Genomic DNA, 22,934 nt, shown 5'->3' with positions numbered 1-22,934 from the left:
GATGGAGAAGCTTGCGGCACAAGAGCCCTGGCATTAAGCTTGTCTTTCTCTCTCTTTTCTGTTTCCAATCCCAAGCCTTGCAAGCCATCCGTCTCTTCTCTCTCTAGTGTGTGCGTCACCTCTAGCCGTTTTGTCTTCCACGGAAACAACCGAACAACAGCTCTACATCAGTTTCTGTCTTACCAATGCCACTGGCTAGACACAGTTCATCAGTCACATGTATAACTCTTCTCTTAATTGGCTCCATATCTATCTCGTCCATTTTGTGGTTGTTCTTAATCACCTGTCTACATTTGCCGGTATAAAAGGAAAGACAACTACATCTATATCTCATCATATAACATCACCGTATCGAGCAAGTAGGCACTCCATTACTCTTCGTTCACCCGGTGAGCTTCTTCTTCCTTTGATGTTCATGTACCTTTTTTTTGCCTTTCTTCTTCTTCCTCACCCATGTGACTTTTGCTAGCTTCCTTCCATGTAAATCGTCCTGCTAGGTAAGCTGGTTTTCCTTTATAAAAGAAGGGTAACCCCAGGCTCTGCATCGATTGTGCATGTTGTCATGACTAGGTTACACTGACCTATCATCACCCACTATTGATGTTTTTTGCTCATGCGTATATGCATCTTGAAGTCTTGATCTTGATTTGCAAGAACTCACCGCTGGATTGCCTTCCCCGATCTAGCTTGTTTTATTTGCGCAATTTTGGAGTTGTTGCTTTCTTAATTTACAAATCACTTGTAGCTACAGAAAAAGTTTCATTTGGGGATTCATTATCTTGCTCATATACATCGATCGATCATCATCCATGCACACTTGCTTAATTCGTACCTCAATTCAGTGGTATCTTGGTCCAAGATTTTTCGTCTTCAATTTTTTTCATGTGTTCTAGAGAAATTGGTAGGAGGACTGCGTTTCCAAGTCGGTTGAGTTTTAGTCAAACAAAAAAAAACTCTGCATCCACATCTGGACGATCCCAAAAGGCATCAGAACTCGTAGAGGGCAGGCGAAAGCCCTTGAATTGTCTTTCATACTTGGTTACTGAATAGGTAGAAAATTTGGGAGCTTTGTGTTCCGGTAAAAAAAAGAATTCGAAAAGGGAAACCTTGGGTCTCTGCATCTGTTGATGAACAGTCATATTTACTGTTAACTTTTAGTTCATTGATTAGTATCGTGTATGCATGTTCAAATTGCAACCTGATTAGGCATTCACAATTACGTTGCGCATGCAAGTGACTTATCATTCATTCTGGTAGCTAGTTATCTCAATTTTTGTATGGACTTTCTAATTTTTAATTTACTTTCTCTACAGATCGATGGAGGAAATGATGTCATCCAACTCCAAGTCCGTCCAGGCGGCGGTGGCGGCTGGGGAGCGGAAGCCGAGGCCGAGGCCGGAGCAGAGGGTGGAATGCCCGCGATGCAAGTCCGGCAACACCAAGTTCTGCTACTACAACAACTACAGCATGTCCCAGCCCCGCTACTTCTGCAAGGCCTGCCGCCGCTACTGGACCCAGGGCGGCTCCCTCCGCAACGTCCCCGTCGGCGGCGGCTGCCGCAAGTCCAAACGCCCCGCAGCGGCCTCCTCTTCCGACGGCCAGAACAAGCAGCTGGGCGCCGCCTCCTCCTCGTCCTCTGAACCGCCACCCATGGGCACCGCACCCGCCTGCGCGGCGATGATGGACTTCGTCCCCAACGTCCTCCCGACGTACATGTCCGCCGGGTTCGAGCATCCAGGCAGCCTTTCCCTGGCCACCTTCGTCTCGGCGTCATCCTCCAACCTGGCGGCACCGGGTTCCGCCGGGACGTCGTCGTTCCTGGACGTGCTGAGAGGGGGAGCAGGAGGGGTTCTCGATGGCGGCCACCGTCTGAACAGCGGCGGCTACTACTTCGGCGGGCCTGCCGCCGGGTCAGGCATTGGGATGCTGATGACGCCTCCGGCGCCGTCGTTTGGCATTGCAGGTACGATGCTGCCCCATGGCGGGCTCGTGTTTGGTGGAAATGGAATCAGTGGCACAGCTGCTGCAGCATTTCAGGGTGGGGATGGAGATGGCAGCATGATGGGGCTCCAGTGGCAGCCACCTTTTGGCAATGCTAATGTCGGTGGCGGTGTTGGATCCCAGCAGCAGCTGGGCACCGGCAACAACGATGCAGCGACGGGCAACAACAACAACACCAACGGCGGTGGCGGCGGCGGAGACGACGACGACGACGATGACGGGTCATCTGGGGACTGCTACTGGAGCAACAATGGAGGCTCATCAAACCAGTGGCAGAGCCTCATCAACAGCGGCTCCCTGATGTAAGTGCAACAAGAAAATCAGTGGGAAGCGAAGGCCGTTTATTGGAGAAAAAAGTGGATCGGTCCAACATTTCCTATTTTGTTACTCCCTGCTTGGGTTAATTCTCGCACCATTTCTTCGTGTTTCGTTTAAACAAGATGAGAGAGGAGTCTTTTTTTTTATTTGAGTGATACTCCTGAGAATGAGAATGAATGAATCAACATTTGGGATCGATGCTTAATTAAAGGATCACCATTCCTTGATGACATTATTGGTGATGGTTTTGTATCAGCTAAGTAATAATTAGTTGATTGGTATTGTTTTCCAGTGGTCTGTATGCATTAACATTGATACGGTTCCCGTTCAGACACATTTCTAGCAACTGTTATGTTTCTCCTTAATTCCGCTATATCAATCTACATATCGGATTGATGCAAGATTTATGTTAATGAAAACACAATATATCAATCAAACATCCAAAACACATTTCTCACGGAGACGATTATTACCGGTCAGTCATCCACCATCCACGCGAAGGTTTGACAAACTTCATTTTTATATGATACACATCTAAAGTTTACTTGAAATCGTAATGAAATCTTGATAAATTTAATTACTCTCTCCGTTTCTAAATATAAGCCATATAGTTTTGGGCATGAAAATTAAAGAACGCACTTGGAGAAAAATTTACCCCGATTTGGGCGGGGTTACCCTTGGGCAATTGACATGAGAAAATAGAGGAGTTTGCATAAGATAAGGAAACATAATCAAATTCTAAAGAAAGTTCTCAAGAAAAGTGGTGCAATGCAATAAAACCTATATTATGATTTTTTTCTAGAAAAACTATATGGCTTATATCTAGAAACGGAGGAAGTATTTCAGAAGCATAACGAATAGATTCCGCCCATATTTAGACTACTTCAGTTATTCTCCAATTAAATTTACAGCTTTATAAAAAGTTCTGCAAGATTTTATCATGATTTCAATTAAATTTCAATTGTGTACCATATCAAACTGATATTGGTCAAACATGGCACAACATGTGTTGCGATGCCCATGGACGGTGAATACCTTTCCGTAAACACTGGCTCCGTGAGAAAAATCGCGTTAAATCAAACATACATAACATGAATTATCTAAGGCAAAACAAAAAATAATTCAAGGTAACCTTTTACTGGCACCATGGGGTTGATACGTCATACGCCAAAGTGTACATTGGAATCACACGGTTCGTGCTCCAAAACATTTCGGAGGAGCAACTCTCGTCAATGGAGCTTGATGTGGTATTTGATTCATTGTCAGATTTTGGAAAAAAAAAAGTAACATCTGATTCCCTAGAGACAATGTTCATATTTCACAACGATGTTCTACTTTTCCGGGTGATTCACAAAGATATTATTGGTCTTCAACGCATGCATAACATGTTGGCATTATTTTCCTTCGAAGTAGCTTGCAATGTCGAGTGCTTTGCTGGCACTTCCATCATCAGATGAGCCTTCAACAAGGCTTAGTTGTCCGGAGGGGTATTCTTGTTAGTACCCCTTATTGCCATTTCATTGTTAGTACTAGATCATCTTAGTGCACTGAACAACTACTCTTTTATAAAATATTGCCCATTATGGTTAGATCCTTGATAAAAATAAAATCAAGACAATTCTCGATCAATAGGATTTATAAAGGCATTATTGAGCACTTTCGTCGCGATTTGGCTATTATGTTCAGAACAAGTTTACACCCACATTTATTCATATAAGCAGTTACGGCGAACCATCCATTACTTGTAAGAATCACATCTATGGCTATCCATCTTTCTCCATAAGTAGGTACCAAATTTGACTGGCTTCACACGCATTGGGTACAAAGTTGGGGAAAATTAAGAACAGAAGAAACCAAACACACCCTATACCGTGGAACCCGCAGACATCCCGGTAGTTAATTGTGGACGATTTGACTGAATAATCCCACTTTTGCGGTGGAAACGCTGTTCAATGCATGACATTTCCTTGCAACACATTTGCACCTTTAGCGGGCGCGTTATAGCTAAGGGTGTAAATGAAGTTAATTAGTCTTCACTACTTCGATCAGATGAACAGTTGTGGAGTGTACATGGAAGAGGGACACAAATATTTACTACTAATTGACCCCTTTTTTTTGCCTCGAACACTAATACAAGAGGTGGAGGTGTATGTCTATATTTGCTTTAGGTACGGTGTATCTCTTCTTGCTAAGTGTCGTGGTTATTGGAGATATATTCTAAAATTGTCTACCAATTATGTAGGTCTAGACATTTTTATAAATACACACAAGCATATTTATAGGGTGGAAATCTATACTTGGCAATATTGTGCTATCGCTCGGTACAAGCATGGATCCTCAGTCCGTGAAGCAATGGATCCATATTCTTTGGGCCCTGAATATTAGCGGGCTGAGTTAGCCTAGATTGGTAGAGGTTCGGCCACGATTTGGAAGAGGCTCCACACGAAGACACAAAAATTGAAAGGATTTGTAGTCGTGTGTGCGACACTCACAGTTTAACACGTCAGCGTCATCCTCTTCTTCTTCTTCTTCCCTTGTGCAGACCACAACAGAGCAAAGCAGCAAAGCAGAGCATCCATCATGCTGCACGGCAAGCTCCGCCTCCAGCCCCATCCTCACCCTCCGGTCGCCCCCTTCTCCGTCCCGCCGCCATTCTCGCCGCCCACCACCACCACCTCCTCTTCGTCGCGCACCCACCACCTCGTCCACTCCGCCATTTCCCCCGCCGCACCACTCTCTACTACCCACCAAGACGATGACGCCCTCCTCGCCCTCCTCCGCGCCGGCGACACCGACGCCGCCTACCGCCTCTTCGCCTCCTCCCCCTCCCTCCCCGAGTCCCCCACCGCCGCCTCCCGCCTCCTCGCCCAGCTCTCCTACACCTCCACCTCCTCCCGCACCTTCTCCCGCGCCGCCGGCCTCCTCCACCGCCTCCGCGCCCAGGGCGGCCTCACCCTCCTCGACGCCAACTCCCTCTCCCTCGCCGCCTCCGCCGCCGCCCGCTCCGGCAACGCGCACCTCGCCTACTCCCTCCTCCTCTCCATGCTCCGCCGCGGCCTCCTCCCCGACCGCCGCGCCTACACCGCCGCCGTCTCCCGCCTCGGCCCCGCCCGCGCGCTCCGCCTCTTCCACGCCGTCCTCCACCACCTCCGCCGCGCCCCGCCCTCCCCCTCCTCGCTCCCCGACACGGCCGCCTTCAACGCCGCGCTCAGCGCCTGCGCGGACGCCGGCGACTGCCGCCGCTTCCGCGACCTCTTCCACGAGACGCGCAACTGGGGCGCCGGCGCCGCGCCCGACGCCCTCACCTACAACATCGCCATCAAGATGTGCGCGCGCGCCGGCCGCCGGGACCTCGTCGCGCGCGTGCTCGAGCGGATGCTCGCCGCCGGCCTCGCCCCCTGCGCCACCACCTTCCACTCCCTCGTCGCCGCCTACGTCGGCTTCGGCGACATCCCCACGGCAGAGAACATCGTGCAGGCCATGCGGGAAGGCCGCGCCGACGTCTGCCTCCTGCTCCGGCAAGTGGCAGCAGCTGCAGAAAACAACACCCCCGACGAGCACAGCGCTGTGCTTGAGGACGTCGTCGGGGCCAGGCCGGAAGACGGCACCGAGGCGCCGCTGCTGCCGAGGACGTACCCGCCCAACTCCAGGGTGTACACGACGCTGATGAAGGGGTACATGAACGCCGGCCGCGTGGACGACGTGGTGGCCATGGCGCGCGCCATGCGGCTGGAGGGGGAGACGATGCCGGAGAGCCGGCCAGACCACGTCACCTACACCACGGTGATATCCACCCTCGTGGCCGCCGGCGACGTAGACCGCGCGCACTCCGTGCTCGACGAGATGGGGAGAGCAGGGGTGCCGGCGACCCGGGTGACCTACAACGTGCTCATCAAGGGCTACTGCCAGCAGCTGCAGATGAGCAGGGCCAGGGAGCTCCTGGAGGAGATGACCACCGACGCCGGCATCGAGGCCGACGTGGTCACCTACAACACCCTCATGGACGGGCGCGTTCTCATGGACGACAGCGCCGGCGCGCTGGCCCTCTTCAACGAGATGCGGTCGCGCGGGGTGCCGCCGTCCACGGTGAGCTACACGACGCTGATGAAGGCGTTCGCGGCGTCGGGGCAGCCCAAGGTGGCGCTCAAGGTGTTCGAGGAGATGGACAAGGACCCCAGGGTGACGGTGGACAGGGCGGCATGGAACATGCTGGTGGACGGGTACTGCCAGCAGGGCCTGCTGGACACGGCGAAGCAGATGGTGGAGAGGATGAAGGAGCGCGGCGCGCAGCCGGACGTGGCCACCTACGGCAGCCTGGCCAAGGGGATCGCCATCGCCAGGAAGCCCGGGGAGGCGCTGGTGCTGTGGAACGAGGTCAAGGAGCGGTGCGAGGCTGGCGCCGGCGGCAAGCCACCGTTCAAACCCGACGAGGAGCTCCTGGACGCGCTCGCCGACGTGTGCGTCCGGGGAGCCTTCTTCAAGAAGGCGCTGGAGATCGTGGCGTGCATGGAGGAGAACGGCATCGCGCCCAACAAGACCAAGTACAAGAAGATCTACATCGAGATGCACTCCAGGATGTTCACCAGCAAGCACGCGTCGCAGGCGAGGCAGGACCGAAGGCGGGAGCGCAAGAGGGCAGCGGAGGCATTCAAGTTCTGGCTCGGCCTGCCCAACTCCTACTACGGCAGCGAGTGGCGGATCAGCCCCCTCGTCAGCACCCAAGACGACGACGACGACGACGACCTCAGCTAGAGGCTAGAGCACAACCCCTCTTCCTTCTGCATCTCCTCCCAAGAAAGTTTTGACAACTACAAAGAGATACTAGCATACTGCTGCATACATAATACTGATGTTGTATCACTACATAAATCATGGCAATGTTACCTTGTATGAGTAAGTCTTCCATCTCATAATGTTGCTCGATTGCTTCATTAGATTAGTAGGGACATAAAAATGCCTTGTCAGATATTTTGGCGTTAAGATAACATTCAGACAGTTTGGTGCTAATGAGGATTCAGAAGAAATGATCTCTTTATTTACCAAGCATTGCTTGTGTCGTGATCCAACAGTAGTGATTTTACAATTCAAGGGAACAATTGTCAGGTAACAAACAAAAGCACCTCAACGAGGCTGTTGTATTGAACAAAGTAAGATTCAGTGGCAGATCTCACAAGGCTCCGAGCTGTGCTCTGACTTTGTACAGCGTGTCTGCTGGTACCTCGAGAGAAGGTGAAGCGCAGCTGAGCAGGTTAAGGGGTGTCAGTTGTCCGAACGTTTTTGGAGTACTTGGTACAGTCAAATGGACCAACATCTTGAGCTTTGCGTTTAACCTACAAAAACAGATGCAAAACATCTTTGAATTCCACCAGATCAAAGAGTCATACCGTATGCATGATCTTCAGTTTGTAAGGAATCTACTGGTCCTAGCTGAATCAGTATCCTCGTTTTATCGTTGCCGAAAATCGATTTGAAATTGTGAATTTAAATTGTGCATTTCAAGAACAGAACTTCTCACATCAAGACTGAAAAAGATGGACCTTCTATTAAGAGTTTTTAAAACATGGAACTTATTGTAAGTAGATTTATTGCATGTCCCATGTACACATTCCTAAACCTCAGGAAACATCAAAGCACCACCTGGTGCATGTTTAGAGGATATGAATTATTTGCAATTGTGCAGGAGCGTACCGGTGACCAAGGACTGGGCTCTGGGGTAGTTTTATCGGTAGGAGAATTTTGCACAGCTCCACTCTTCTGTTCCAAAACTTCCTGTTAAAACATATTAACACGTCAGATGCAAACCTCGTAGTGACGATAGTGATAGAATCAGTGGAACTTGTAAGTTATAACAGCCAGAAGTAAGATGAACACTATTGTTCTGGTAAAATTAAAAAGAAGCCATTGCACACTTATATACCTTAATCCAAGTATGAGGGTATATCTATATGCAATGTGCCCCCAGGGAATATATCAATGCAATGGTCCTAAATCAGCTACTACCCAGATACTGTATTCATATATGATTATCAGGATGCTTGATCAGATTCATCCACGTAATATACAAACAGAGAACTACAAAACTGAAGGATTATATTGGTATACTAACGTTTCTGCATAATTAGGGCAAGGGTATATCGTACATTCTAGCTATATAGAACATCACACTTACAGAAAATCCAGATAATTACCAGAAGTACTTGTTCATATACAAAAAAGTTTGAAAAGTCGATTATGTCATGAAAACAGACCTCCCCGCAAGCCTCCATGGCAGCAAGCCATTCTTCCGAAAATGGTACCAATTGTTTTAGATGATTTTTTATGATGGTATTTGTGCCTGGTCTGTGCACTGCCTTGGTCTTTCTGCAAAAGATAAGGAGAAACTATCAATGCACTATGCAACTCAAGCCATTTAACTTTATGCATTTGATATACTCGGTGCATCCATACCCTATAGGTGATGGATCCTCTAGAGTTAACAACTCGTTTTTGTCAAGGTCCATATCGTCTTCAGTATTTGCTTCTTCCAATAAAACCTGTTGTCTTTCCACTGGCAAAGAATCATGTGTTTCTGTCTTACAGTCAATCGCGACTTCTTTTGAATCACTAAAATCAGTACAAGGCACAGGTGCTCCTGGTTCCATAGGCGAACATTCTGTACTCCTATAATCATGGTCGTATTCAGACCCTATTAACAGCTGAACTTCCTTGCTAATCAGTGGACTATCTGAGTCAATATCCATATCTTCTTCAGCATTGGGTTCTTCCAATAAAAGAGGCTGTCTTTCCACTGCCAAAGAATCATGTGTTTCTGTCCTAAAATCTACTGTGACTTCTTTTAGATCACTAAAATCAGCACGAGGTACAGGTGCTTCTGGTTCTATAGGGGGGCATTCTGTACGCCTATAATCATTGTCACAATCACACCCTACTAAGAGCTGAGCTTCCTTGCCAATCAATGGACTATCTGACTCAAAGTCGACACTACCATCAGTATTTGGTTTGTCTGATGAATTAGGTTCGGCTTCATTACAAAAGGAACCAGGCAAATCTGCTGTACCATCAGCTGAAGCTGGTTTTATATCAACTGAATTACCACACTGTAGCACCCGATCTGCCCATGTTGTAGACTCTACTGATTTCCTAGTGGAAGATTCAGTACGTTGTTGATTGCAGGAATCAAAATCTCGCAAGAAGTCCAGACCTGGAGTACAACTGTTGCCTTCTGAGGAAGAAACTGAGACCATTGTCTCTCCAGAAAGAGAATTTTCCAGGTCAATTGCTACACCAGCACAATTTTCTGATTTGCTTTCATAGATGAAACCGTCAAGGGTGCACACTTCAGAAATGCAAGACGATGACAATATACTCACCGCAATAGGTTTCATTGAGCCGATGGCAGCTTCATGAGAACAGGAGTTCTCAACATGCTCAATGGTTGGGGTGCAAATAGATTTTAGAGACTGGGAGTCCTCACTAGGTTCAGTTCTTTTCACAATGACCCCTTCTTCTACATGTGATGCAACAATATCCACATTTGGCATGCCATTTCTGGAACCATCATTCTTTTCTGAACCAGGTGATCGTGTAGTAGCTCCACTTCCAACAGAGAAGCAATCAACCTTCTGTGTTGGTTCAGTATTTGCATTTCTTGAATTTGCTGAGCATGTTGTTATACCTTCTGACAAGGATTCTTTCCCAGAACACTCATTGTCCTGCTCTAGACCAGGTAATGAAGAGGCCAAAGAGTTGATTGCAGGATGCACAACCGACTCTGAATTGGCAGGGCAATTGGTTGGCAGCTGTGCTGTAAGACAGAGTCTGCTTTTTAAATCCTCAGGCTGCTTATATCTAGGAGGCTTTGCAAGTGCTGACGTAGTTCTAGTAACACAGACCTTTGCATTTCCTTGAGCAGTATCAACATTTGATACAGGAGCCTGAGATAGCCTGCTATTTACATACTCAGACTGCCTATATCTGGGAGGCTTTGCAAGTGATGAAGTATTTCGAGTAACACAGCTCTTTGCATTTCCTTGAGCAGCAGCATCATGTGACACAAGAGCCTTTTCCTGAAAGCAACCATTCAATCAGTGAAGTTTTGACGGTGTTCAAGAAAAAAGTATTGACAGAATACAAAAAAAAGCAATCAAGAAAGTAAGAATTAAATGGCAAAGTGAAACCAACAGATTTCAGAAGTTAAAGAGCGGTAAAAGTTGGAAGCTAAGTTAATCAAAGAAGACAAACAACATCTGAACTAACGTGCAGACATATATTTAATTCTGCCTATGGCAAAAATTATAAGCAAAAGATGTCAACAGCCACCAGGGTTCGACTCCCATTGGCATAATTTATTTCATGGGGTGGCTGGTGTCCTGGTCATTCTTATACTCCCTCCGTTCCAAAAAAAAAAAAAGCTTCTCAACTTTTTCTAGATACGGATGTATCTATAACTAAAATATGTCTTTATACATCCGAATGTAGACAAAGTTGAGAAGCTTTTTGTGGAACGGAAGGAGTACAAACAATGGCACAAGGTGCTAGTGCCTTGTTGGTCAGGTTTTCTTATGGAAATATTAAAAGTAGTGTCTGTAGCATGGTCATCTCTTTCACAAGCAATTTTCATATCATCCCATGTGCTACAAAATCAAATTACAAACGTCCCTATAACAATTAATGGATAATGCACTCCATATGTCCACACAAATCGGGATATCAGCACCATTGTCTCACACATTTGCAGGGAACTTGTTTGCAAAGTTTGGTGATAGACAGACAAGAGTTTGCGTAGAATACTAGAATCACATGTCTACTTATTACTCAGGTGGCTGTAATATAATCGCATTATTTTCCATACCAAGCATAGAACAACAAACAACACCAGTGCACTAAACCACAAAGGAAAAGACATTCTGAAGAAAAAAAAATGTAGATGTAAAATCATCACATGTGACATGGGAATAGGTATGGAAGAACGTAACCTGAGAGAAAAAACCAACTGAAGGTGAAGGCATGCGAAGTGCTGATGGTTTAGCGGAAGTTGATGCAGGGACACCAACAAAACTGGAGGGCCTATTTTGTGTATATGTTGAATAACTTGTACATTTCCTAGAACTATTGCCTTCTCCATGGAGGGCTGTAACAGGCTCCTGAAAAAGAAAAAAGTTATGTTTCAGTTACTGCAAACAAGAATGCAGAAAAATTCTCCAGCTTAAAAGTCCAGGTTAGCACTAAGTTCTGTTTCCATACGTAAGATTTGAAAATAAAGTCTAGGTGCTCTTTTTCCCTTGTAAGGATGCTAGATGCCATGCTTACCTGTTTATTCCCTCGAATAACTAAACAATTTAATTGTAACTTTTTTGAGATGGTAAAAAACTACATACATCAAGATTTGTAAATCTAAATCTGTGGACTCTAAGAGAAGGAAATACAATACAGAATGAAGCTGCTTACAGTTTGAAAAATCAGACCTTAATTATCCACATTTTATTCAAGTGCCTACAGCTGCATAAACTCAGGGATAGAATGACATTGCTTGAAATATGGGGGGCACATAGACAGATTTCCCATATTAAGATGGTACTTAGTACAAGAACTCACCACATCCTTCTCTGTGATAAGTCCAGAGGATTTAGTTGAAGATGTAGGCTTAATCTTCGACTTCAGCTGGAGTGCCTCCACTCTACTTGGGTGATCGGTTTTAACTGAAAAATAGCAGTGCCATGAGTTAGCTAGTTGGTAGTAGCATACAAGAGTGCAAATAGAGTAAAGTTAAACAACAGACAAACGTCACTGAGGTAAAGTAAAAGAAATCCATGAGTTCGCAAAGACTGAACTTCCTTCAAAAGAAATATACACAAGAATACCTGGAGGTAACTTTGTGTTTGATTTGGAGATATTTGTCGCTGATGAGGTACTTCTAGGGACCATAGGAATAGAAGGCTGCGATAACTTTTTGGGTGTTCTTGTCATTTGAGTTGTAGCATTTGAATTTGACGCCTTCTTCTGTGTATAACCAAGTTAAGACTAACAACATGTGCAGTTACCAAGACAACTTCGCAACAACAGTATTGACGATAACTTAAACCTACTGTTGGCAACAAAAAATTAAGACTTGTACAATTATCCTAAAATAAAACATCACAAAGGATATGCATATCCTGCTGGTGACCTCGGTATCAAATTTTGAATGCTTCGCGCTGACCTCTTATCCTGCTTTTCCTGAAATTGAACAGAAAGAGGAATGATATTGCATGATAATTAGTGTCCCCACTACCATGAATAAACTATGCGCTGAATGACGAACTGACCGGAAGTTCAACCCGCTCAGGAAGTTTTGCAGGAGAAAACAGTTTCCTTCCCTTGTTCTCGGCACTACGATACTTCACAAGCAACTTGCCACGGGAACTCTCTGTGACATCCTTCAGTATGGATGCACTGCCAGTTCTCCCAACCCTACACAACGGGGAAATGGTAGCACCAACCCCTGAGCCAGGGCTCCTGCCTGGCTTCATTTGGGAGCCACTGAGCACAGAAAGCTCCGAATTATCTAAAACGCCTGCGAAATTTCACAAAACCCGTCAGCTCCAGCCCGATCTGGCACAAAGATCTGGGAAGGAATTACTCGCACCTTCTTCGGTGAAGAAAGCAGGGTTCCATGCGATGCTCTTCCTGAGGTTGAACCCCCCGGGCTTCTTCTTCCTCTTTGTAGAGACAGCCCCCTCCCTGTGCAGGGTTGGGCAGTCGGACATAATGTTGCGGTCTTGGCGGATATTCTCTTTATCGCCCTTTTCCATGAGTGGTGGAGAATCTGTGCTAGATCAGAAATCTAGAATTACTAGCCATGAATCCGCCACTGGATGCTGTGAATCCGTACCGCTGGACGCAGCATAAGAGCGGGTAAAATCGAGAGGGGAGCTTGGTCGCGCTAAAGACGGCGGACGAGAACGCAGACGCGTAACCTAGGTCTGCAGCCACCCAGACTTACATTGGGTAACCGGATCAAACCGCGCGCGCACAGAGAGGGAGTGGGCGGAGGGGGGAGGTTAGCGGGGTGGCTCACCGATGTGGAGCGGCGAATCCATGCGTAGATGCGGCGGACCTTGACGGAGATGCAGTCTTAGCCGGGGTCGTCGGAGGCGGAGGCGGAGGCGGCGCCGGGAACGGCGAAATGGGATGGCGATGGCCGATGGGGAACTGAATCTTTTGGGGGTGTTTTTTTTTTTTTTTTTTGAGGCGTTGGTTCTCTGTTCCGTTCGAATCGGCTGCCCAGCGGGAACTTAAAAATTGGTGGGGGCAGCAACAGCGTCCAAACAGTAGGATTGACATAATCCTGTCCGTCCGATCCCTCGGGGCCTCTTCCAAACAAAACTATTTCCTTCGTTCCAAAATGTAAGAAGCGGTTGACTTTTTCTGGTGGACAATGCACACGTTTGACAATGATTTTCATTTATAGTTTGTCTGTAAATTTAGTACTCCCTTTGTCCAAGAAGGATGTGAGAAGAGTCATGCAGCCTCGCTCATTTGCACCACTTATGTGCATGCTTTAGTGTGACTAGATGACCCGTTGCGCTATCGCGCAAACGGCAGACTCAATTCAGAATTTAAATCATAAGTTTTAGATTATTTTATTATTAAAAATTAGTTTGTAATTTAATTGCTTTGGTATCTTGCAGACACCATCCCATTGAGGTACTGCAGTAAGATATATATAACAATTTAGTATGATTCCACAGCATTCTTTTTTGCTTTTCTGCTTTTGTATAAGTTCCCCAGCCAAATTATAGTTATTGTACCGAAAAAGTAGCATCATAAAAGAAACATAAAAAGACAGTAATTCCAAGAAGAATGTATCTACTTATTGTGAGTAGCAAGTGAGAAAAGTTTGGTTCGACATTTTGAGCCTCCCTTAACCGATACCACGGAACCAGAAACTATTACAAATAGTTGCTCCGCGTAGATAATTTCTACCACTATTCTCCGCGATACCATCCATGAGTCCATCCCCATCGTGATTTGCGTTAACAGCCCAACAAATAATTGCCCGTGTAGACAATTTCCACCACTATTCTCAGCGACACCATCCATCCCCATCGCGATTTGCGTTAACAACCCAGTCTCTTCCTCTTAAACCTATCGTCCTGATCTGCTACACCTTTCTCCATTCTCTCCACGCCCTCTAATCCGTTGACCAAGTACAACGTCATGGCCATCCACGCCATCAGCCACAGCCATCCGCTGCTCACTCCAAGATTTACCTAACACTTGATAGAGGACAAAACAAATTAAACATTTCACAATCTAAGACTCATTTCAGAATCCTACACAATACATTTACAGAAATAGTAGGAAATCTTAAAGAAATGTACTTCAAAAATAACGATAATGATATGTGCTAGAAAGCCATCAATACTATTAGAAAATAGAATGTGCACTTTGTAGATTAAGGTAAGGTAATTTCATGATGTTAGCATCATAAAAATGCAATTTCACTTATCGTGAACCTAAATTAAATGTCCATTTGAATATACTAAATCAGACATTTATTCAACTTGTCACAAGTAAATAATTATAGAGATAATAAGAAAATAAAGGTAGGTGTCATGTATACGAAGGACCTTTAAACCAATTATTGAAATTCCTTGCATCTCTCTAGCCAAGATACCGGTCATATGACTACTAAATGCTAATAACAAAAGAAATACCAGGTGGCATTTCAGGCTCAATGCTCACCATTATAAGGAGCCAAGACGCACATAAACATGAATTTATTTACCCCTTAGCCAAATTAGGAAGTTAAGATGCATCATGTTAGTGGTGACATCAAACGAAACTGGTTAGCATGAATATTTTAGCAAAGCTGCTCTTTTCCATGTTGCGCCGGTGCTGCCAACATGCCTACCCTATACATGGTTCACACTTCTTTTTAAGCAAACATAATGAAAAGATATAAATTTAAACTTTACACAGCAAGTTCCAGTCCACAGCAGAGTGCATGAATAGATGTTGAAAATGCTTAATTTTAAACACAAGGTTATAACCATGAGCACGGTCGTAAGCATGACTCCTTACCGCCGCTCTTCGCCTTTTATTATATGGCCTGGGGATTAAGAAATTTTACAATCAACACCATTATATATGACTTTACATATATTGCTCTGGCTATAAATTGCTGCTCTTCCTCTTACAAAAAAAATCAGTAGATATAAATATATAGAGGATAGGATGTGGGGGGAGGCATATGTGTAGGTACCGAACAGAGATTAGCCAATCATGCAAGCACATGACCAGGAGCAATGCTATGGCAGCTGAGCACTATTCCATCGTTACAAACAACGGCCACACAAACCAACATCATTCTTCCACTATTTTTGTCAACAAGACTACATACCTATGAGGAAAAGAGGGAAAGGTAAGCACCTCTATTCCGAGAGCAGAAGAGGCAACAATAAATATCCCGAAGAAGCAAGCAACAGACGAACAGATCAACCTACAAAAAAAAAGGAATTAGCAGGCATGCAGGCATTTCATCGAACATGCAAACTGGAAGGACAAAAACCGGATGTAAGGTGAGAGAAAATGTACACCAACCAGATTGCGTGGGCGAGAAGAGAAGGAAATAAACGTTGAAGCAAGACAAATCTGCATAGAAGCATAGAAAGCAAATTAGCCAACTGGAAGAAATCTGCAAGACAAATGTTGTTAGTGCACACCTCCTAGCAGGCTAACAGGGTGAGATTAGTACCTGGCAGTACAAAAAAATATTCTAGAACAAGAGCAACAATGAGTACGATCAAAGAAAAAAAACTGTGATATGTCATACAAGAAAATAGGCCTACTATAGAACACTGCATTTCCAATAAAAACCTGTCATGTAATCCGCTCCTAAATCCAGTTGAGAGAGAGAGAGAGGAGAGAGCGATGTAGGTACCAAATCGTCCCACCCTGCTTCGAGTCGACGCAGCAGTCAACACCAGTGTAGTTGCCGATGAAAAGAGGTCGCCGTAAGACCTCTAGTTGGTCGAAAAGGGGATTGGGGTGGTGCGAACTCCTCTTCTCCTCTTTTCCCTTTTTCTTATCCATCCTGGCGAGGCACTCCCACTCTGGCTGCTCTCCGCCCAGGACCACAACCAAACTCCGCGTGGCCGCGAGCTGATTCCGCATCCGCATGTCTCCTCCAGCGCCGCCCCTTTTCTTCCCGACACAGCATCTGCGCACATATTACGTGGCGGTCGCTGCCTGCCCTACCGATCGTCCCGCCAGAGACACAAGAAAAGCCTTTTACGTGCTTCGTCTGACCCTGACATTAATATGTGCAGATCAAAGCCTCCAACAATGAAATGATTACTGGTTTAATTGAAAGGCAATTGTTTCTTTTGAAATATCTGAAAGGCGTTACTGCAGGTAAGAAACGAATTACTTATCAGTTGTCACAAAGCTAAATTTCAGATCGTCTACCTGGACAACAGGCGATCGCATCGGTGAACCAAGAGAGAAACTTTGCACGATACAGTCCCTCCATTGCTGGATCAACCATCTGGCCGCAACTCCACTTGCACCTGAAGATGAGCTGTGGTCAAGGAGAGGGCAAAGCATATAAAATGAGGAAGACATAGGAACACCCGATTTAGAACAGTGCAATTAACCTATGCTTGAATGATCAAAATTAGAGTAAAGAAGGAAACCACTTAATGTATTAATTTGGAAATGTATTGGCCAAGAAGCTATCGATAAATAAATTACATCGGAATGAAAACACTGACAAACTAAAGCCATCCACCAGTTCACGCTAAATTTCTACTTCACATATTCACAAGAATGAGCCAGATTCAGTAATCAGTCCATGGAAACTAAAAACCATAGCATATGGCAACAGAGAGAGAGAGAGAGAGAGACCGAGCTTACGCTAGAGGATCAAGATAAGCTCACCCCACTGTGGCATGAATAATAGATCCGAGCCAGAATATCCATTACATATGCACCTAGCCTGCAAAAATAGAATTTTTCCTAAATGCTCCAAACCAACAATGGAAAACTAAGCATCCAGACTTTGAAAATAGCAGCGGGAAGTCGGGAAGCATAAAGAAAGATCAATGAACATTCAGTAATCTGAAAAATTATCTTATGAAGATCACATCATGTATATAGCAGACATGTAAGCTACGGCATTACATTTGCACATCTAAAACCAATAACATCCACCCTATTATCTGATTTTGATAAACCTTTGGGCGATGGACCAGAAGACGGCGATGAAGCACACAGGGGAGCAAGCAAATCCGTCTGGTCACTGAAGTAGCTAGCTAATTATTTCTATGGAAAACTTTGGAAAGTCCAAGATTTCGTGAAGCACGTGGTGTGACCTATGTGGTATCCATTTGTGGGGAAAATGGAATCAGATTATATCATTCTTAGATGGCACAATAGAGAAAGCACAAAAATTATACCATTCAAAATGCGGTCGGACGATAAAAATCTTTCCCGCTACCATGTACGCCATGAGGTGAGAAATCAGTGTATCTGAATGGGGAGAAAAAATAGTGCAGCACAAGCCAAGGGAAAGACATAAGTTAAAATTTGGCACAGACAGTGACAAATACATGATAACAAAACATAAGTTGGCAGAGATGGGGATCATACCACACACCACGAAAGCCGCCTTCCATGTGCGCATCCTCTGTAAACCACCAAAACACGATCAAACGATAACAATCTCCAACATAATCTGGAGATCAAGTGCAGGCTGGCTTCCGTAGCCATGGCCACTTCGATAATGGGTTTACACTGATGCTTCACTCCCTGAAATGAAATTAGCCTTTAGTAGTTATCACTAAAATTCAAAAGGAGCTGAAAATCACAAATTCACACAAACTTGCTCATCTACAGCACATAGCTTCACAAAAATAAAACCCAATTTTATGTTTTCTGTTGGTATTTATAAATCTACTCTCAAGTAGATCATCAAGCACTCCTTGAGCATAAAAAAAAAATGCATGTATCATTTAATCCCTCCAAAAATTAACCGAGCACTATTCTGTACATACATATAGATCAAAAAAAATAAGGAAATTGTTAAAGTTACAAAGAGGGTTAAGATAAAAATGGAGAGGATCCATGTCCTCAATAACTCCTTCGTTTTGTCCCATAGAGCCATTGCTTTCCTCGGTGGAGATGGAAGGCTTAATACATCAACATAGATTCTATACACTCTCAAAGCCAACATTCTATCCTGATAGTTCATTGTCCCATATGTCCTCATAGTTCATTGTTTTATCGGCTTTCATTAAGGACCATTGGATTGCGGTGCGGTGGCACAGTGCAGCTAGCTTACCTCCTACCGTTCTATCCTGCAGTTACCCAATCTGGAGATCAAGTGCAGGCTGGCTTCCGTAGCCATGGCCACTTCAGATTGGTGTATTTTAGATGCCTCAGGCCAGGTTTAGGAGGAGCTCACATGGTGTTTAGGCAGATAAGAAAAGTAACATTGTTTGGCAAATAAGCTCAAGTTTAGCATCTCCTAAGCTCTTAGCCACTTTAATTTAAGACAGATTAACTAAAAACAAATGGCATCTTCTACCAAAACAAAAGGATAAGGAAAGCAAAACATACAATTGAAATGAGCAGACTACATCAAGAAAACAAACATGAATGCATTGTACTGTAAACATGAATGTATATATGTGCAACTCTTATATGTAAGCAAATCAGGAACCCTGAGAATGTTGTGGCACAACACAGTGGATAAGGAATCCAGGGACCTTGATGAACTTTGAATCTGTCGAATCTCTTGATTTCGTATTCGTTTATCGTATAACCTAACTAAGCAAATTCCACGGACAGTGCATATAGAAACACGACTTTCACATACTCGCAGAATGAAAGAAAAGCAAAGGCCAGAGAATGGGGGTACTCAAGCACTGATTTGCAGCATACACAAAAGTAAAATATGTAAATCTCACACGGGCGGTGATGTTGAAGCCAGTGAAGGTTTCTTACCATCCTTGGATCACTTGACGGGAGATGAAGGGGCCATTTGCTCGAGCGCCTCGGAGCCATCTGCAACATCCACGCCTCCGCTACCATCCAGGTTAGGACTGAGGAGGACTACCAGTAGGTGTCAACCGTAAACACAAGAATCTGAAGAAAAAAACATGCAGACATTTAAATATTTCAGAATTGCAGGTATATTGATCGGATTGAAGAGCACATGCACTATAATTTGAAGAGTATTTTTTTCTAAAACCTTATAGCTCTCAAATTGGACAACATATTCAAAAGCAAGCCTATCAAATCAGTAGTAGTACAAAATGAAAGAGTGCCAATGAGCAGAGATATATGTACATTTACCCATATTAATACAGGTTGGAAGAAAGCAACAACAGGTTTGAATGCACTGTACAATAATGAGGTAGAACCATGCCATCAAACCATCTGCATTCCAATACAATAATGTCCATTATCCAAACTGCTCACATATTGAACAAGAAGATACTATCAAAAATAGCCAAGGAGCAAACACTGACAACAGAATATAACAAAAAAAATCATCTGTTGTCTTCCTTCCTATAGTGATACTGTAATAATAATTAAAAATACAGCCAAAGCCGAGTAGCGTGACAAAAACCTTTCAAATATGTTTTTTATCGAAAAGATCTGACTCACTAACCCATCAAAACACCCAACACTGCAGATTTAGGAATTGAAAAGAAATATTTCATTTCATACACCTGAAAGGAAATCTCGTTCTCATGTCAACCATGTGAATACCACTACTACTAAAAGATCCATGTACTATTAATGAGCATCACTTTCACTGACACACTCGTGTATATTCATCACCCATAGACTACAATTAAAAGAAAGAGGCAAAAATGAGTGGACCATGAGAAACCATGTGAATACCACTACTACTAAAAGACCCATGTACTATTAATGAGCATCATTTCACTGACACACTCGTGTACATTCATCACCCATAGACTACAATTAAAAGAAAGAGGCAAAAATGAGTGGACCATGAGAAAGTAATGCAAAATTGAAGTTTGGTTAGAGCATGTGTTCCTTTCATGTAGTATTTATGATACTATAAATTAAGCCATGTCAAAGATTACTCACAAACAAGACAAATGGAAAGCCTGGCAGGGCCATTGCCCCCACCCTGTTCTCGTCAGCATCAACAGTGGAACGGTGGCGATAGTACTCGGCTCAAGCAGCAACTGTCACAAGACCATCACCACTCCTTCCAACCTAGCAGATACCTGGGAAACAAGCTTGGAAAGCATGAATCGTCGGAGCAGATCATGGGCTTGCATCAATCATTTCAGAATATGTAGCCCCAAAATAATTCCCGGTTCAAACCAAAGCGCACAAAATGTACAGTTAATGGCAAAGAAAGCTAGACACATATAAAGAGGAGACAAAAGTCCTAGAGGATCTGAAACAAAATGGAGCACAGAACATCAGAAATTACTTGCAGATTGCAGACTGACTGTTGTTGTCGCTATATGATCATTGTAGGATCGTTTGCACCACCATTGTCTCCAACTCCCTTCCTCCTTGCTAGTTGTGCCATATACAAAGCTGCCAAATAACCTCACCTGCTGCCACTATCCTTTAGTGTCATATTACCAGGATAATCGGTCCCAATAAGCTCATAAGTTTTCTGATCCAAAGCCACCTGCATCAACAAAAATATTAGTTCATAATGTGAACTCAATGAGAAGAGGGAAACTACCATCAACAAGAGAGCAGCCCTGCCAAAAAAAATCTCCATGATACATTGGTAAATAAACAAAGCATTAAGAAACAAAAGCAACAATAGTCACTTACCTCCCAAGATCTGAACAGCACGCCAACTTTCTCTGCTGCAACCTTGTGCCCTGCCAGCATCCCCTACCACCAAAGAGTTGCAGCTAACGAATTAGAAAAAACACCTAAAAGGGTGGAGAGGTCTGCTGATTGACAGACAACCCTGTTGTACTCTAGATCTTCAGCAGTCAACCAAGCCACAACTAACCAAGAATGCTCATTTTTCTCACTTGATTTCCTCAGAAGAGAAGGGATATAACCTTTGCTTGATGCCTCGTGCTGCTGCCTGCAGGGACCCAACTGTCGCGTTGGTCACCTCATCGCTCGTGCCGCCGGCCTCCTCCGGGACATGCTCCTGGATAGAAACCTTAATAAGATACCTGAAACAAAGGTAAGCTCATCAAATTACCAGCATCCAACTATAGTAAATATGGCTGAGAAGCAAAAGAAACCACAGACGTGGTGTTTGTGTTATACAACATAACATTTGTCGCCTAGGCCTACAGGCTATCCTAGTGCACCAACGGCAGATCATCAGAATTGTACAAACTATAGTTCTTGGAGACTTAGCCTGATCAATCAGCGACTTTGCAAAGTGAAGTTCGTTATAGGAGTTTAATTTAAGGAAGAAGTGCATCAAAAAAGATCAATGGCATGCAGAACAATATATATCAATTGACCAGTGCACAAATTCCTAACCGAATGGGCTATGAATCCCTGCATTGTTAATCTAAAAAACTGCATTGTTATCTCTATCCACCTCTCAGTCCGTCATCTCCCTGAACGAATAATCAGCAACATAGAAAATTAATAACGCTGTTAATTCCAAAATGATTTATCCAGCTAGTTGATTGATTTCTTGAAGAGGACGGGTGCAGTGGCTACCTGAAGAACACGGGACAGAAGTGGGGTAAACAAGAAGAAACAAACGTAAAAAAAATAAACAACTCAAATCGAGATGAATCCAAAAAGGAGAAGAGGAATCCTTAATAACCTACCTGGGAGGAGACGAGGAAGCCACGAGGAGGAGGGAGCAGCGCATCAACAACGAAGAGGAGGACCAGCACGACGAGATCCCGCCTGTCCTGCCCTGGATCCCGCCACTCCTGCTCCAGATCCCGCCACTCCTGCCGCGATTCTTGACGTGGCGTCGCCAAAGCGATGTTGCCCGGCGGTCGCCACAGCGATGTTGCCCGGCGGCCACCTCCTCACCGCCGGCCAGCCCCGTCTGCTCACCGCTAAACTGCGCCGGCGAGCTCTCGGGAAGACGACGAGCAACGGTGGCGTCTCAGCCAGGAGGATGCGCGGGGAGGCCGAGGTCGCCGATGCGCGGCGGCCGCCGGTCTCCCAGCTCCTTCCTCTTGACGCGGCCGCCCCCACGCCGGCCCGTCTCTATCCGCGACGGTCGCCTCCGGTCGCCGCCGCCACCGCCGCCTCCGGTCGTCGCGGATCCGCCCCGCGTCGGCCCGTCCCTGGCCGCGCCCGGCGCCTCCGGTCGCCGCCGCCATCTGCCTGGAGGAGAGAGCGAGGCGTCCCCGGCACCCCCCCTTTGGTGCGTGCTCCTGCGTCGCCCGATTTTCTCAAGGCGGCGCGCCGCCGCCCACCTGCGTCGCCTCCTCCGGCCTGCCCTAGCGGCCGAGCCCGTCCGGCTCCATCTCGGGGAGCGGCGGTGCACCATCGTTGGGGAGAGGGAGAGAGAGGTCGCCGGGGATTCGGGGAGCAAAGAAGGAGCGGGGATTGGGGAGCGAGGAGGGATGCGAGGATTGGGGGAGCGCGTTCGATCTAGGTTTTTACCTGCAGTACGTGGACGGGGA

At 45.4% G+C, this 22,934-nt stretch overlaps 5 protein-coding genes across 23 annotated transcripts; 2 read left to right on the top strand and 3 right to left on the bottom strand.

The window, feature by feature from the left end:
• The first annotated feature begins 1,317 nt into the window (after positions 1-1,317).
• On the top strand, positions 1,318-2,465 carry LOC127300201 (uncharacterized). Its single transcript, XM_051330286.2, has one exon. The coding sequence runs from the start codon at positions 1,318-1,320 to the stop codon at positions 2,305-2,307; it is 990 nt and encodes a 329-aa protein (XP_051186246.1). The 3' UTR covers positions 2,308-2,465.
• Positions 2,466-4,847: 2,382 nt separating this feature from the next.
• On the top strand, positions 4,848-7,232 carry LOC127300200 (pentatricopeptide repeat-containing protein At3g09650, chloroplastic). The gene has a single exon (XM_051330285.2). It carries the CDS (start codon positions 4,900-4,902, stop codon positions 7,069-7,071), a length of 2,172 nt encoding a protein of 723 aa, XP_051186245.1. The 5' UTR covers positions 4,848-4,899; the 3' UTR covers positions 7,072-7,232.
• A 100-nt stretch (positions 7,233-7,332) lies between these two features.
• LOC127300199 (uncharacterized) lies at positions 7,333-13,551 on the bottom strand. The gene is made up of 11 exons (XM_051330284.2): positions 13,376-13,551; positions 12,944-13,123; positions 12,624-12,871; positions 12,468-12,534; positions 12,180-12,323; positions 11,914-12,017; positions 11,295-11,462; positions 8,767-10,385; positions 8,568-8,679; positions 8,008-8,088; positions 7,333-7,649 (listed from the first exon to the last, which is right to left on the bottom strand). Exons 1-11 carry the CDS (start codon positions 13,395-13,397, stop codon positions 7,569-7,571), a joined length of 2,826 nt encoding a protein of 941 aa, XP_051186244.1. The 5' UTR covers positions 13,398-13,551; the 3' UTR covers positions 7,333-7,568.
• Positions 13,552-14,149: 598 nt separating this feature from the next.
• On the bottom strand, positions 14,150-19,471 carry LOC127300197 (uncharacterized). Of its 15 annotated transcripts, XR_011745079.1 has the most exons (10): positions 19,309-19,469; positions 17,953-18,111; positions 17,760-17,832; positions 17,218-17,299; positions 16,771-16,871; positions 16,244-16,612; positions 15,904-15,954; positions 15,733-15,802; positions 15,354-15,412; positions 14,150-14,576 (listed from the first exon to the last, which is right to left on the bottom strand). XR_011745079.1 is itself a non-coding variant. In XM_071820034.1 (8 exons), exons 1-8 carry the CDS (start codon positions 19,393-19,395, stop codon positions 14,567-14,569), a joined length of 564 nt encoding a protein of 187 aa, XP_071676135.1. In that variant the 5' UTR covers positions 19,396-19,471; the 3' UTR covers positions 14,150-14,566. The 15 variants fall into 15 exon arrangements, 3 of the variants coding, with proteins under 3 accessions (XP_071676135.1, XP_071676133.1, XP_071676134.1); XR_011745084.1 differs by lacking the exon at positions 15,354-15,412 and having other exon boundaries at positions 16,244-16,606; positions 19,309-19,470; XR_011745083.1 differs by lacking the exon at positions 15,354-15,412 and having other exon boundaries at positions 16,771-16,882; positions 17,242-17,299; positions 19,309-19,470.
• Positions 19,472-19,669: 198 nt separating this feature from the next.
• On the bottom strand, positions 19,670-22,901 carry LOC139831040 (uncharacterized). 5 transcript variants are annotated; one of them, XR_011745077.1, is made up of 7 exons: positions 22,119-22,893; positions 21,820-21,899; positions 21,329-21,500; positions 21,142-21,204; positions 20,783-20,989; positions 20,428-20,570; positions 19,670-19,743 (listed from the first exon to the last, which is right to left on the bottom strand). XR_011745077.1 is itself a non-coding variant. In XM_071820030.1 (6 exons), exons 1-4 carry the CDS (start codon positions 22,160-22,162, stop codon positions 20,932-20,934), a joined length of 315 nt encoding a protein of 104 aa, XP_071676131.1. In that variant the 5' UTR covers positions 22,163-22,901; the 3' UTR covers positions 19,670-19,743; positions 20,428-20,570; positions 20,783-20,931. The 5 variants fall into 5 exon arrangements, 2 of the variants coding, with proteins under 2 accessions (XP_071676131.1, XP_071676132.1); XR_011745075.1 differs by having other exon boundaries at positions 21,142-21,500; XR_011745076.1 differs by having other exon boundaries at positions 21,142-21,500; positions 21,881-21,899.
• Between the last annotated feature and the right edge of the window lie 33 nt (positions 22,902-22,934).

This window comes from Lolium perenne, chromosome 5 (genome assembly GCF_019359855.2).
Source record: "Lolium perenne isolate Kyuss_39 chromosome 5, Kyuss_2.0, whole genome shotgun sequence".
Lineage (NCBI taxonomy): Eukaryota > Viridiplantae > Streptophyta > Magnoliopsida > Poales > Poaceae > Lolium > Lolium perenne.
This window is presented reverse-complemented; position numbering and strand designations above follow the sequence as displayed.

Excerpts from the sequence above, each read along its gene's own strand:
- LOC127300201 (XM_051330286.2), top strand. The coding sequence starts at position 1,318 with ATGGAGGAAATGATGTCATCCAACTCCAAGTCCGTCCAGGCGGCGGTG.
- LOC127300200 (XM_051330285.2), top strand. The coding sequence starts at position 4,900 with ATGCTGCACGGCAAGCTCCGCCTCCAGCCCCATCCTCACCCTCCGGTC.
- LOC127300199 (XM_051330284.2), bottom strand. The coding sequence starts at position 13,397 with ATGGATTCGCCGCTCCACATCG. Across the intron at positions 12,018-12,179 it reads AAACACAAAGTTACCTCCAG|TTAAAACCGATCACCCAAGT; the intron begins GTATTCTTGTGT and ends GCTATTTTTCAG. Across the intron at positions 7,650-8,007 it reads AGCCCAGTCCTTGGTCACCG|GTTAAACGCAAAGCTCAAGA; the intron begins GTACGCTCCTGC and ends CTGTTTTTGTAG.
- LOC127300197 (XM_071820032.1), bottom strand. The coding sequence starts at position 19,395 with ATGGTAGCGGAGGCGTGGATGTTGCAGATGGCTCCGAGGCGCTCGAGC. Across the intron at positions 18,112-19,308 it reads CGTCAAGTGATCCAAGGATG|GGAGTGAAGCATCAGTGTAA; the intron begins GTAAGAAACCTT and ends ATTTCATTTCAG. Across the intron at positions 14,577-15,732 it reads CTTCTGCTCTCGGAATAGAG|TGTTAGGTAAATCTTGGAGT; the intron begins GTGCTTACCTTT and ends TCCTCTATCAAG.
- LOC139831040 (XM_071820030.1), bottom strand. The coding sequence starts at position 22,162 with ATGCGCTGCTCCCTCCTCCTCGTGGCTTCCTCGTCTCCTCCCAG. Across the intron at positions 21,501-22,118 it reads GCTTCCTCGTCTCCTCCCAG|GTATCTTATTAAGGTTTCTA; the intron begins GTAGGTTATTAA and ends CCTTTGTTTCAG. Across the intron at positions 20,990-21,141 it reads TGCTGTTCAGATCTTGGGAG|GTGGCTTTGGATCAGAAAAC; the intron begins GTAAGTGACTAT and ends TTGTTGATGCAG.